This window comes from Podarcis tiliguerta (genome assembly GCF_965153285.1).
Source record: "Podarcis tiliguerta genome assembly, chromosome: 8".
NCBI classification, from domain to species: Eukaryota; Metazoa; Chordata; class Lepidosauria; order Squamata; family Lacertidae; genus Podarcis; species Podarcis tiliguerta.
This window is the reverse complement of record NC_139541.1, coordinates 79,381,276-79,396,166: the sequence shown is the minus strand read 5'-3', so window position 1 is coordinate 79,396,166 and position 14,891 is coordinate 79,381,276. Positions and strand designations below refer to the sequence as shown.

General features: G+C 42.9%; 1 protein-coding gene across 1 annotated transcript in view; it reads left to right on the top strand.

Annotated features, from left to right (window-relative positions):
- ARHGAP35 (Rho GTPase activating protein 35) overlaps positions 1-14,891 on the top strand; it is a 90,813-nt gene that overhangs the window by 37,874 nt on the left and 38,048 nt on the right. Inside the window, exon 3 of the mRNA XM_083454716.1 lies at positions 10,189-10,333. Coding sequence (XP_083310842.1) covers positions 10,189-10,333 — 145 coding nt within the window. The remainder of the gene's footprint in view (positions 1-10,188; positions 10,334-14,891) is intronic.

Sequence of the window (14,891 nt, the reverse complement as noted above, 5' to 3'; positions counted from 1 at the left end):
ACTGTGCTGGCTCACATGCCTCAACAATTCCTGCTCTGTTCGCTCTCTGATGTGAGCATCAGGATCAAGAAGCCTTGGCTTTCCACTAGGTCTGAACCACAGATAGTTGCTTGTTGCTCCCTAGCAGGCTAGTATCAGCAAATGAAAAACAAACCATGGTTTAAGGTGAGCTAGCAAATGTGGTTTGTTAGGAAACATAAATGTTGTGTCAAATTTCAGGCAATATTCACACACTTCTTTTTGTCCCCCATCCTCCTGTCTCAGTCAAATCCATACTTTCCCCCCAAACTCCTCCTTGAAGAATTAAGACAAAGAAGGGGATGTGAAATGGTCAACCTCAGTGGTTCCCAATTAGCTAAGTACTTCAGACCCCTTGTTTTTTCAAAACCCAAGCCATGGACCCCCTACTTTTGAAAAGTTTGATGTATCTGTGGTAGTTTTTGTTATGTGAATGGTGCCACAGACCCCCTGGGTGGGTTACCACCAGTTGGGAACCACTGGTCTACCCAATTAAACATTTGGTGGATATTTGATTGTATGACGAATATGTTGTGTATTCTTTATGCACTGTTTTCCACACCCTTTTCTTCTTGGCTACGAGCCAGGAAGCAGGAGTCCCAAGGCAGGTTCCAAATGAGTCTCTAACATATTGATAAATAATAAACAGCATTCTCTGCAGTCCTTTTGCTGCAATCCTTTTAATGCTGGGTTGAGGTTCAGGCACCTGCTGCTTTATAGAAGCTGTAAAGCATGCAAGAGGAACTGGGAGGCCTGCCTGCCATTTAAAGACAATGCAGTGAGTATGAAGAATAGTTCCATTGAGTTGGATGGTCACAGATCTTCAAATGGTTCTGCTTAGTGCTTCAGTAGTACAGGTGGTGAAATCTATGATCTGGCATATGTGACACCCCCCCCCCCCCCCCGAGCCAACATACATGTGTGCAAATGTGTAGCGCAGAGGACTCCTTAATTTTTTTTCTAGCTAAGAATTCACTACGCTAAATGAAAGTAAACTCTGGAATGGTGTTGCTTTCTCTTCGCTGGACTGCTTGCTGCTGCTGTGTAACATTTTAATGGCTCCCTAATGACAGACACATGCCTGGCTGAGGGTAGCGGGCTCAGACATCTGGCAAGCACTGATGCGATGGTATTTCCAGCAGGAACTTCTTGCTTTTAACCCTTTTGGTGACTGTTAGGTCCCTGGTTGTGATTATGAGAGTTTAGGAAGTTGCCTCATACAAGGTCAAATTCTTGGTCTCTGTAGGCCAGGGGTGACTAACCTGAGGCCCTCCAAATGCTAGTGGATTCCACCTCCCAGCAGCCCCAGTCAGCATGGGAGCTGTACTCAACAACATTATTTGGGGGGGGGGGCGGGACGCAGATTAGCTATTCCTGATCTAGGCTCAGTGTTGTCTACTCTTGACTGGCAGCACATCTCCAGGGTTCTCAAGCAGGGGTCTTTGCCATCACCTGCTGCCTGTCCCATTTATTTATGCCAATACAATCAAAATAACTTTATTGTGCTAGCCATTGGCCATGGCAAATCTGAATAAAAAATAAATACAGGCAAAAGCACAACTTATAGTCTCTATTTAGATCTCTGCCTCTCCATTACAGTTCACTGCTATACTGTCCAGGGTCTCCTTTCTGATCCTTCTGGCTGCCAAAACCAGCATTTTTGCCCTCCCTACTAACTGAAGCTCTTGAGGCGGCTTACTAGATAGTTGAAACACAATAAAATAGATATTGACACAGTAGTCACTGCAGCAGGGCAAAGGTGTATGTATGTAAACCCCCCCCCCCCTTCTCTGATGTTCAAACAAATTGCATTTTGCAACCGAGTCTCCTGGCTTGGAACTGACTGTTGAAGATGCTACATGTTAGTCCCACACAGGCCAGGACTTCCTTGCTGGGTGGATGTTGCTGCTGCTGCTGCTGCTGTCTTTCACAGCCCTGGGGGCTGATGGGGGAGCAAAAATGTTACATGCCTTCCTGAAGTTGCTGGGGATTGAATGTGGGACACTTTCTCTGCCAGGCATGTGCTCTGCCACTGAGCTTTCAGCCCTTCCTTTATTGTGATGTAGTGTGCATTTTTATTAACATTTTGACCTGTTTGGCTGGGGCCTCAAAGCAGAAAGCTGTGGGCAGGTCTTAAATGTCCAGGAGCAGGGGGAGCTTGGCATATATTCTGGTGGCTGCATGCCATTTTTGCCCATGCCTCCGTTTTGGTCAAGTGTGTGGCTAGAAAAGGTCATAGCTACGTTGAGCCCTTACACTAGTTCTGTGATTTGGTCTAGGTTTTCATTCCAAGTTAGATAGCTGTGTCTTGCTCCCTTGGGCAGCTTGGCCAGGGAAATGAGGCTGGAATCCCAAGCCCGTTTCACTTTATAGTCAGCCTTGAAGTAATAGCTGCAGAGCGCTAGGTATTCCATCACTTTTCTACTAATGCTTCTGTTGGCGAACAGAGAGAAATGTTGCCAGTTGAGTGAACCCCCATGCTTTTGTCACTTAATATTGCATCCCATTTACTACTTTAAGAAGCAGGGGGAAATTCATAGCTTTGAGATTTGTATTAGGCTTTCCTCCTGCTGTGCTGTACATCATTAAAATGATGTACAGTGTGAAAGCTTTTCACTGATTTGAGTCATCACAATTATACTCTCCTATCTCATCTCAGCGCTAGATCTTTTTTCTTTTCTTCTGCTGAGGTGTTGATTGCAAATCATCGGTGCTTTTAAAAGGTATGTTTCCTTTTGCTGTTTCTTCCTTTTGTTGTTTCTTCAGGCCATGATCAAATATATAGTCCTGTTTGCATTGCCTGCTGGATTTGTTTGCGTTGGTGGGGGAACTTCTGTAGCTTTAGGCAGTACATCTTTGCATTAATGTGGGCAGCTTCCTAAAGAGCATGTGCTGAGTTCGTTTAATCTTGATACATAATCTGCCATGGGGGACTTAACTTCTGGCTCAACAAAGTTTTTTATATGTCCAGTGTGAAAGAATGAGCAAAAAAGTGTGTGGCAAACTGGAGGTGGGCCAACAAATTGAAACTGAATCCAAACAGGATGGAGGTGCTGTGTCTTCAAAGTTCCTGAGACCAGGAAGCAGGAATACCACCTGTTCTGGAATGGGTTGCACTCCCCTGGAAAGAGCAGGTGCATAGCTTGGAGGTGCACCTTGATCCACCATTGCTTGGGAGTGCCTATTTCAAGCTACAGCATTTCCTGGACAAAGAGAAGTTTGCAACAGTGATCCATGCCCTGGTAACCTCCAGATTGGACTATTGTAATGTGCTGTTTGTAGGCTACCCTTGAAGAGGGTTCTGCCCTTTTAATCTTTACTAGACTAAATTACAACTACCTTATGCTGTATTGCCATTTTTGGCTGATGTTTGTATGGATCTTAATGTTTCAACTGATATTTTACTCTAGCATGTATGATTTATAAATATCCCAATCTTAAAGGTAAAGGTAAAGGTACCCCTGCTCGTATGGGCCAGTCTTGACAGACTCTAGGGTTGTGCGCCCATCTCACTCAAGAGGCTGGGGGCCAGTGCTGTCCGGAGACACTTCCGGGTCACGTGGCCAGCGTGACATCGCTGCTCTGGCGAGCCAGAGCCGCACACGAAAATGCTGTTTACCTTCCCGCTAGTAAGCGGTCCCTATTTATCTACTTGCACCTGGGAGTGCTTTCGAACTGCTAGGTTGGCAGGCGCTGGGACCGAACAACGGGAGCACACCCCGCCGCGGGGATTTGAACCACCGACCTTTCGATCGGCAAGCCCTAGGCGCTGAGGCTTTAACCCACAGCACCACCCGCGTCCCACCTCCCAATCTTGGGGCCTTATAAATTCATGCATCACATACTTTGTACTTCATATCCATTTGTGAAGATGCTTGACGATGTGTCTGTGGTCGAATCCAGCATGGCTCCTCTTACGTTTTTAGGTACTTAAATGTGTGGCTTATCCTGTGAAGTAAAAAATATTGGTAAATATTCCCTAATGTTTGAGGTGCTACTAATTTATTTCTCACCCAATGCAAAAAGAGATAAAAGGCAGTTTATATTAAATGACAGATTTAATAGCTGCTGTTCTTCTTCTTTGGCAATCATTTGTAACCGAGTAGGATTGTCTTCCATGAACACAGTCTTAATAGTGAGTCTGTAAGTGACTGTGGAGGCCAATTCTAGATTCACACATCTTTCCACAGTGGGGACATAGGTTTCAGATGGGAGTTGATTGTGGTGATAATTTGCCAAATGTGCCTTCCTCTTAGCATGTGACTCCCTTTCGTCCTGAGTTCAAGTATTGTGACACCTCTGGTAAAGGCTGTTCTCAAATTGGAACGCTCGTTGGCCAGTGTTTCCTAATTGTCGGTGTTTATACCACATTTTAAAAAGATTTGCCTTGAGTGAGTCTTCAAACATCTTTTGTTGACCACCAGCATTACACTTTCCATTTTTAAGTTTGGAATAGAGTAGTTGCTTTGGAAGACTATAATCATACATCCGAACAACATGACCAGTCCAACATAATTGATGTTGAAGAATCATTGCTTCGACACTGGTGGTTTTTGCTTCTTCCAGTACACTGACATTAGTTCTCCTGTCTTCCCAAGTGATATGTAAAAATTTTTTGGAGACATCGTTGATGAAATCTTTTGAGGAGTTGCAGATGGCATTTATAAGTGGTACATGTTTCACAAGCATACAGTAAGGTTGATAGCACAATAGCTTTTTAAACAAGCATTTTGCTTTCCCCGTGAATGTCCCAATCTTCAGCTTTTCAATCTGGAGAAAGCTGCACTCCCCAAGCTCAATGCTGGATTTTGGCATCAGTGTCAGCCCTTTTGGAGGAGCCCAGGGAGGAGACATGATTGACACTTGTGGCACTGCTGAATGGTTGTTTAGTGCTTGTTGGTGCAGCACTTTGGTCTGTAGGCTTCTGCAAAGATATTTAGGATGGCTTGGAGGTTATCCTTTGAGTGTGCACACACTATGTTGTCATCAGCTTGTTGTAGCTCTATAATGTAAGTTATGGTAACCTTACTCTTTATTTTCAGCCTACTCAAAGAGCTTTCCATCTGTTCGATATATGATTTCTACCCTGGTGGGGAGTTTCCCTTCAACAAAGTGTAGAATCATGGCAATGAAAATAATAGAGTTGGGGCACAACCCTGTTTAACACCTGATCCCATTGTGAATGGTTCACCTTGAGAGCCACTGTTATCTGTGATTGTTACTGTCATATAATGGAGAAGCCGAAGGAAATTTAGTATAAAAGCACAGTTTAGGGTCCTGAATCAACAGTCAGATAGTGGCCCTTATTCTGATCGCCCCTGCTAAGAACCTAGCAAACTTGGCTGTTATTTGCTCTGTTTGGTCTGCCAGGAGAAAAGACACTGTGACAGTGGTTGTGTGCCCTGGGATGGTGAGTACGAGTGGGGTGATGATCTTGTTGGAGGACATGGCATAGGGTCTTCTTTGACTCTCAGCCTTGGCATTGGCATAGGTTTCTTTCTTAGTGGCACAGTTTCTATATCTTTGCCAGATCTGAAAGGCCTTCCTTTTCTTGTCAATAATGTGTTCAATTTCACCATCATTCTCATAAAACCACTCTTGGTGTTTCTTGGTTTGGTATCCAGTGGTTTGTTCACAGGCTGCAATAATGGATGTTTTTGGCTTGGTCCAGTGTTCCTCAATGGTATCAGGGAACTCAGAAAGCAGATGGTTCTTAAGAGCCATTTGGAAGCAATCCCGCTTAATCGTGAAGGGTTGAGTGTTCATTTTGTGCCTTGGTTTCCTTCCTTGAAGCCTGTGTTGAGGTATAATCTTGATAGCCATCATGGAGCATATTAATCGGTGATCTGTCCCGCATGAATGGTGATGGATGGTGTATCCATTAAGAAAGGATAGGACATAGGCTCTTACTGTTAAGTTTCAGTTACCTGGTTTATTTTCTTAATATGCTCTCTAATGTCTTTGGCAGAAAAGCTCTTTTCTGTCATTGGTGTCTGAAAATAAATTGCCACCCCTCCCCCAGTTGTTGTATTGTTCTACGTATCCTTCTGTCACCAGAGCTCTGGAGGGAGGAAGTTATATGGAAACAGACTAAACAGGAAGTGATCATTTTTTAGCTAGGAATGGGGTATAGACAATGGAGGAGGGGAGTTGGGTGGGTGGGAAGTTTCCTGGGGCCACATGGTTCAACAGATGTCTTCAAGGGAAGCTGTTGGCTAGGAGTGAGTTAATCTCCTCTCTTGAGCTCAAAATAATAGAACACCTGCCCTTGTATAGCCCTTTTTATCAAGCTGGAAACCTCCTTGCAGTTGAGTCATACACTACATATTGTGACTTTTCAATTAGTGCAGTGCGTCCATCTTCCCCGGGTTTCCTGCCAACTTCCTCATCTGGAGAGAATATTATGAACAACTATTTTTAAGATAAAGTGAATTTTAAAGAAACCTCTTTTTTAAAAAAAATTATCTGATAACCTGACATTGATAGATAATGCAAAATATTTTTTTAAAATATTGCTATCAAGGCTACTCAAATTACACTGCATGGCTTTCATGTGATGTCCCAGAACCCAAATAGCAATACAGTGGTACCTCAGGTTACATACGCTTCAGGTTACAGGCTCCGCTAACCCAGAAATAGTGCTTCAGGTTAAGAACTTTGCTTCAGGATGAGAACAGAAATCATGCTCCGGCAGCGCAGCAGCAGCAGGAGGCCCCATTAGCTAAAGTGGTGCTTCAGGTTAAGAACAGTTTCAGGTTAAGAACGGACCTCCAGAACGAATTAAGTACTTAACCTGTGGTACCACTGTACCATCCTTAGGCACATTCCAGAGCTAATTCATGAGGGAGTACTCTGACTCCTAACTCCTCCTTTTAGTTTTGTTTTTTTAATGCAAATAATGACCAAACTACACATGGCAGCCATAGCAGGATCTACCAACATTGTTGTATGTTTTTTCCTTTACTAGAAGTGGGGGATTTGGATTGAGGCTTCAGCATGGGGAGTTTAACCCAACTGTGTTGACTATGGATTAGATTTTGGGCTCAGTTCAAAGTGCTGGTTTTGATCTTGAAAGCCCGGCACAGCTCGGGACTACAATAGCTCATGGGCTGCCTCTCCTCATATGAACCAACCAGGACTCTGCAGTCTTCATGAGAGGCCTTTCTCTCGTGTTCCCCACCCAAAAGAGGAGTGGAGGATGGCCAAAAAGACAGGCCTTTGTGGTGGTGTGCCTCCCCCAATGCTTTTCTTAAGATGATTTGCCTGGTCACTGGCGGAGGAAGAGGAGTGCGCAGGGAGCACACCGCCCCCGGCAGCAGAATCCCAGTTAGGTTGCCATCACGGCTACCCCCCTTGCAGACGGCGTGCCCCCCATGATGGGCGCTACGCCCCTGCAGGCAGCGCGCCACGCCTCTGCGGGTGGTGTGCCCCGCCCCCAGGAAGTGTGCCCCGCCCCCAGGATGCACGCCAGCCCCGCCCCGCTTGCTCTCCGCCACTGTGCCTGGTGCCCTCCTTGTCCATTGTTATATTTTTTTGTTCATTTCTTAATGTTGGTGGCGCACATCTTTTAGTGTGGGTAGTTTTAGTGTGGTTTCTGGATGATCAGTTTCTGTTTATTGTGTTGTCATGGCTTCCAAGTTTTTCTTTTTAATTGTTTTTATGCATTGTAATTTTATTGTCATGTCACTTTGAATTTTTTTTATTGTAAAAAGTGGCAGATAAATGAAATAACGTATTTTTCTGTGTATAAGACACCCCCATGTGTAAGATGCCCCATTTTTTTGGGGACTCCAAATTTAGAAAACACCCCTCAGCACTACCCATGTATAAGAGGAGCCCTAATTTTAAACCTAATTTTTTGGTGAAAAAAACCCTAGTCTTCTACACGGAAAAATGCAGTAAGTAACTCTCCTGCATGCAATCTCCCATGTCATGTGTGAATCTGCTCGCTCTTATGTCTACTCGCAATAGCGAAACAGCACAAAAAAGTGATTTTTTTAAATCAGAAGTATTCCAACCTTGCTTTTTTGCTGAAAAATGCTCCTAGGGAGACTTACTAAGAAAAACACACACCCTGTCTTCAGGCTTATGATAAAAAGACAATACATAAAAGGAAAATGGATTGTGTGGGACAAGGGGGGGGGAGGCAATTTCAAATTAAAATTTGGAAAGGAAACAGCTTTGGGAACGTCCCACACCCTGTGCTGGCACAGAGGCGCGTAATTCAAAACACACACATACACACTGAAGTGTAGGGCACATCTCACTTTACAATCCTTGCCATTCAGGGATGCTTTGCAGCTTGCAAGGCATCTTGGCTGAGTGGGGCGTGGTTCACAGAAAGAGCCAAAAGTTGCTGATCTAGCAAAGCCAGCAGAATGACTCTGCTTGCCTACTTTCCATCTCTGCTGCAGAGTGGTGTAATAGTAATATCTGTTGTGTCACCATAGGTCATAGCTACAGGAAAAGAGAGCTGCTGCAGTTTTCTGGAGCACAGGTCTTAAAGGAAAATTAGCCATGGAAATCCACCTAGGAAAACAAATGAGGAATCCAGCTGAGACTTTAGGTACCATGTACCTTAAGTGTAATGCAGAAAAATGGGAATTGAAAATATAGGGAAACTTGCCTCCCACCCACATCTAATACCTGAATGGAATTATGACTTTTTCCAGACTTTTGGTAGAAAGGGAATGCACAAGTGAGAGAGTAAGAGCAAACTATGGCAGGGAGAAATTCAGGTACTCCACTAACCAAGGATTCTAAAACGTTCTGAAGGCAGCCCTGTTTAGGGAAGCTTTTAATGTTTAATAGGTTATTGTATTTTAGTGTTTTGTTGGAAGCCGCCCAGAGTGGCTGGGGAAACACAGCCAGATGGGCGGAGTAATAATAATAATAATAATAATTCTGACATTTAACACTTTTGCAAGCCCTACAGTACTAGTATCTAAAAATTAAATACTTTGACTGCTATAGTTTTTGAAGTAACGTTTGTCTTTCTGCTGTTAATTGAATTTTATTTGATAAAATGAATTTGATGAAGGGTAGATAAATAGTCTCGTGAAAAATGAAACAAAATAATTTTGCAGCCTGGAAAGGACCATAGACCTGCGGGATGGCTCTTGTTCTAGTGTCTGAGGTTCTAGCTAGCAGGGAATAGCCAATTAAATGTTGCTGGATTACAACTCCCATTGTTCCTGATCATTGGCCATGCTAGCTGGACCTGAGGAGAGTCTAGAAGGCACCACGCTAGCCACTCCTTCCGTAGGGGAAGTTCAGCCATATATTGAGAAGATACATTTGCCCTTCCATCTCTCCCTAAGCAGGTCATTCTGTTTTTCTGTTTGCTGCTTGTGGATTGTTTTTCCTGCTTTTGAAGTAGAAGCTTTTCCTTGGTGCTCCAAGTAAACTTCCATGGAGCCATACTCTCCCCCCATCACACATTTTTACTCAAAGGCTCACCCGGATAGAGTTTGTGAATCACTGACTTAGAATAAATATGTCACTTGACCTGACGCTTTGTGCCTTCCTTGCCTGTTGCTCTTAGCTGTTCTTGGCACATGGTTGCTTGAGAATAGGACTGGTTTAGACAGAAACAATCCTTATTTGTTTGCTGTTCTTTATCCACTGTGGGAAGAAAATACCTGTTGGCTTCACAGCATTTTTTGTAAGTGAACAAAATGTAGCTTGCACCATAGCATTCTAGTTTGGAAGAGGAGGTTCAGAAAGTTTCCTTGTTGGATTTTGTATTTGCTGCGATTTCACTCTCTGCTAGTCAGGTGTAAAAGGTATCTGGTGTTCAAATTATTTTTATTACTGTGTAGCATTTGCTGTGGCAGGTGGTATCATTCCAAGTAGTTTAAAAATGTTTCCTTCTAAGCTTTATTTTTAAATGTTTCCTTTTTATTTTTAAAGTATTATATATAGTTGTATGAACTCACATTCTACTTACGTAGCAATAGCAACCATAGCTTTATAGCAAATTGAGCGCATATGTATAATGAGAAGTACAGCTTGTTTTTGACTAACAAGTTAAATTGTGTCTTTTATCGCCCCAGTTTCTTATATTATTGACCTTTTGGCTATTTAGGTAAAGCCTCATTAAATCCATTGCTTCATTATTTATAATGTATGTTTCCAACAATATTAACTCTGGTAAATTCTTCTCTACAGAAACCAAAGCCTAAGCCTCGGCCATCTATCACAAAGGCTACATGGGAGAGCAACTATTTCGGGGTGCCTTTGTCCACTGTAGTGACACCAGAGAAGCCCATTCCCATTTTTATTGAGAGATGCATTGAATACATTGAAGCAACAGGTAAGATTTTTGTAGCAAGAGATGATGTTGTTAGTTTATTTTAATGCCACTTCTCATCTACAAAGGCCCCTTGGTCGGTTCAGAAAGGGTATATGGCTCCATTTGCATTTTGCGGGTGTGTGGGCAAAGGTGGGAAACTTACTTAGTAGCTATGAAAGCTCTTGCATGTACCTTAATTTAGCAGTGTAGCTTGTGTACCTTTGGCCAAACTTCATTGAAGATCATTGGTAAAATGTCACTTCGGTTGTGCATTGAATTCTGGGTAAAATGAGCCAGCAATGGATTTCATAGAAAAATGTGGCGGCGGCAAATGATTGCTTTTAAGAACAAAAATAAACTCCAAACATTGTTTATACTAAACACTTTCTAAACATCATTTTCTCTTATCTGTATTGGTTTTAAAGAATTGAAAGGGAATGTTCTACAAACAGATTAGCATCTGCAGAGAAGTGAAACAGTTTATTGTTTCAACAGTATTTGAAGGATATGCCTGCTGTGCTTTGGAGGCTTTTAACTTAATGTCGTTTATGCTTGAGCAGTCTATAGATGAATTGCATGCTGTTTTATTTTATTTCCTGTTATACCGTCTATATTTAAATTATCATGCCTTCATGAGATATCCTCCTCCCTCCTGAGTAGGTACCAGAAAGTTTAGCAGTAGTAGTAATAATTATTTTATTTTATTTCTTATACCCCGCCCATCTGGCTGGGTTTCCGCAGACAATCTGGGTGGCTTCCAGCAGAATATAAAAACATAATAAAATGTCAAATGTTAGAAGTAACTTGAAATTGCCTGTAGTGGTATTTATCAGGTGTAAAGCATTCCTATTTGATGCTTCTGCATGGCTCTGACAAGATGAATCCTTTCCCACAATGAAGGGCTGCTGTTACTCTGTTGTACTATCAGAACATTTTAGCTAAAGCAGAGAGCAGCTGCCTTTTGCAGTTCCGCAAGTGGAGAAAGCTTTAAGGGCCTTCAGTTTCTTGCTGTGTCTGTAAAATTCCTATATCATGGAAGTTGATGGCGCAGTTTTGGTAGCTCCATTTTGCTTCCCGTACTAATAATGTGAATGCAGTATTTCACTCCTAATATTTATTTTCACTCCCATCATTTGATTATTTAGCCCCTTTCAATAATTTGAAATAGTGTATACGTACGAAAGCATTATGATTTGGTTTTAGGGTACAGTGGTGCCTCGCAAGACGAAAAGAATCCGTTCCGCGAGTCTCTTCGAAGCAACCCTATTAGCGGAATAGCGCTATTAGCGGTTTAGCGGCTATTAGCGGCTATTAAAGGCTTAAGGGATTAGCGGATTAGCTGCTAAAAGGCTATTAGCAGCTTAGTGCCTTAGAAAAAGGGGGTGGGGAGCGGAAAAAAAATCGCAAGATATTTTCGTCTTGCGAAGCAAGCCCATAGAGAAATTTGTCCTGCGAAGCTCATTGAAAAACGGAAAACCCTTTCGTCTAGCGGGTTTTCCGTCTTGCGAGGCATTCGTCTTGCGGGGCACCACTGTACTTGGAAATAAGTCACTGCAGAGTGAAATGGGTGCATTCTGCTCTTTACTATCCTAATGAGAGAATAGACTTTCCTTTTGCCTTTGCAAACAGCTCATGTTGCTGCAGATAGGAGCAGCGCTTGGGCAGAGTCCAAGATGCACCTGTCCTGTTAGGTGCAACTTCAGAGCAATGACTGGAAAGCCTTGACTACAAGACACATTTATTCTTACTCAAGATTTCACTACACAAAGAATCTGCCATGTGATTTCTCTACCTGAAATGAACACTGCAGCTTTATTGAAAGTTCTCGTGCCTTAGGGTTGAGCTGCAGATGATTCATCTGAGTGGAAAACCTGTCCTGTGTATAAACATCTTTAGTGTTTTTTAACAATGCCAACTTCCCAGAAGTCGAGTCAGATGAAATTAGTAAAGTGCTGATTTGTGGTACTGTTCATGCTAATATGAGTTATACCAAAGACCTGATATACCTATTAATGGAAATCTCATATACTCCTAGTGAACTTGGTTCTCAGAGTGTATGGATCATTGTGAGGAAGGACTCAGGAAATTTTGGGGGAGCCCCAAGGTTTGCAGAAATACAAAAAATGTTGGGGCTGACTTGGAGAAAAAACATAAAATTGGGGTGGTGTGGGGAGGAAAGGTGAGGAATAGAATGGAGTATCCTGGGAAAAGGGCATGAATCATGGAACATGAGTTCTCCAAATGTTTTGTTTTGGGCCCTGGAGCTTGTTTGCACAATCAGAGATACCAGACATACTTTGGGATTTCTGTCCTGAATTAGCACCCTTGTTAACATAGGGTATATCTCTAGTTTTTTTGCTTCCTCCATTTCTCAGGCTTTCAGAGTCACTGGGGTAATTGTGTGGTTGTTTGGAATTGTAGACTGTGTTCCCTTCTGCATAATTGTGATAATGAATATGTTTGCATACTAAAAACTAAGTCAGGAGTTCCTAATTGGCCAGAGGCATTTCTGCTTTGCTTGTGCCTGACTGAATCCTTTAATAGCCAAAGATAACAGAACAAAATAAGGGGGTTTATAATTCCTTGCCTTGGATTCTCAGAATAGATAACAGTGCATCATTAGAGTGAAACAAGTAAGCTTCATTATACCATATCCTAACCTCAACACCCAACCAGAGAGGTCCTAGCATTTCGTTTTCATAAATCAGCTGAGGAAAGGCTGTAGCAAACAAATCTGCATCTGAAGAGAGTTTCCCTATGAATTTGGACAGGCTACCAAGCTTTCATGCTGTTGATCTTGGTTCTTAGGCGGTGTTAAGAGGATGTGCTCTTACTGGTCTTCAGCAGTCACAAAGAAAACTTAGGAAACATGTCCTAAGCTAAAATATAATTTCTTTAAAAAACCAGAAGGATTTACCCATATTGCTACTAAATTCACCATTGACTAAAAATGCTTTGCAGTTGCCATGTTTGTGGGTTTCTGTCCCGCTGGTGTAACTGACTGCTTTGTGGTGAAAATGAAGAGATTGATAATGGATTTAAAGGGCCATGGTTCAGTGGCAGAGCATCTGCCTTGCATTCAGTCTCTAGTAGCGTCAAGTAGGGATGAGAAAGTCCCTTGTATGAAACCTTGGAGAGCCACTGCCACACAGTGTAGACAGTACTAAGCTGGATGGACCAGTTGTCTGACTCTGTACCAGGCAGCTTCAGTCCTATCAATCATTACTAAATACAGTGGTACCTCGCAAGACGAATGCCTCGCAAGACGAAAAACTTGCAAGACGAAAGAGTTTTTTGTTTTTTGAGTTGCTTCGCAAGACGAATTTCCCTATGGGCTGGCTTCGCAAGACAAAAACGTCTTGCGCCTTTTTCTTAAAACCGTCAATGCATTCCTATGGGAAACCGTCAATGCATTTCCTATGGGAACCCATGCTTCGCAAGACGAAAAATTCACAAGACAAAAAAACTCGCAGAACGAATTAATTTCGTCTTGCGAGGCACCACTGTATATAAAAGTTCAGTTGTGAATATTTGTAGAAGTTTGGGGAGAGAAAGGGGCTGGGGAACTCATACTCTCTGCACATATGCTACTAGCCTGGCTGTCTCATCACTTATATGCTTCTTGGGTGCTGTGCTTGAGACTTTAAAAGCCAGTAAAGTTCTCATGCAGGAGTGCAGAGAGTGGAGTTAAGCTGCAAGCAGGTACCGTCCACCAGTTGCACAGATCAACGGACCAGCCCTGCTCTGTTGCTTTGCCCATTAGCCAAATACAGACATCTCTCCCTCCCTGGAGAAGTTCTTATGTTCTTTATTTACAAAGGCAGGGATTTCTGGGCCCTTCTTTTTTGTCCCATGTGCCAGCTGTCACACTGGTCCTTTGAATCGGAAGAAGTATGAACTGCACCATACGTAACATGATTTTCACCCAGAGAAGGTGAAAAGCATGCCTATTCACAGGCAGCTTGAACAGCATTGAAGTGTTCCTACCCAGCCTCCAAACAGAGACTGTATGGTGTGGGACAAGGCCTTTTATAGCATCTCCTAAGTCCCAGTCTCACAAGGCTGGTAACAGGCATTCTCATTTGGTCTTGCAATGGCCATGAAATGCTGGCCACCCCAAGACCATACTGGCCCAACATCAGACACTAGCTCTCAGACACTACAGCAGTCTACCTCTTCACTGCTTCCTGCATTTTGGGGAAGGGAGGGTGTCTTGTGAGATCAGAAAGATGATTCTGCATTGCATGTAAAGCTGTTCCCTTCAGCTGCTTTTAACATATTTAGTGGTAATGTATTCAGACAGTACTGTATAAATAGCTATGAGAACACGATTTTTTTTTTAGTGCTGCCGTATAGTCCCAGCGGGGTGAAATACCCTGTGGATAGCACCACTGTTCTCTCTCTCCCAATGCAGACTTCCAAGTGCTGCAATATTCTCCTTTAATCCTGGCTGTGTAGAAATAGAGACCCACCTTTGAAAGTTTGCATTATCAGAACCTCATCCAAGGCTGAAAGACAACTGGATTAGAGTGGGGTATGGAGAAAATGACCTGAATTCTTCTTATTTGAGGAAGTGAGT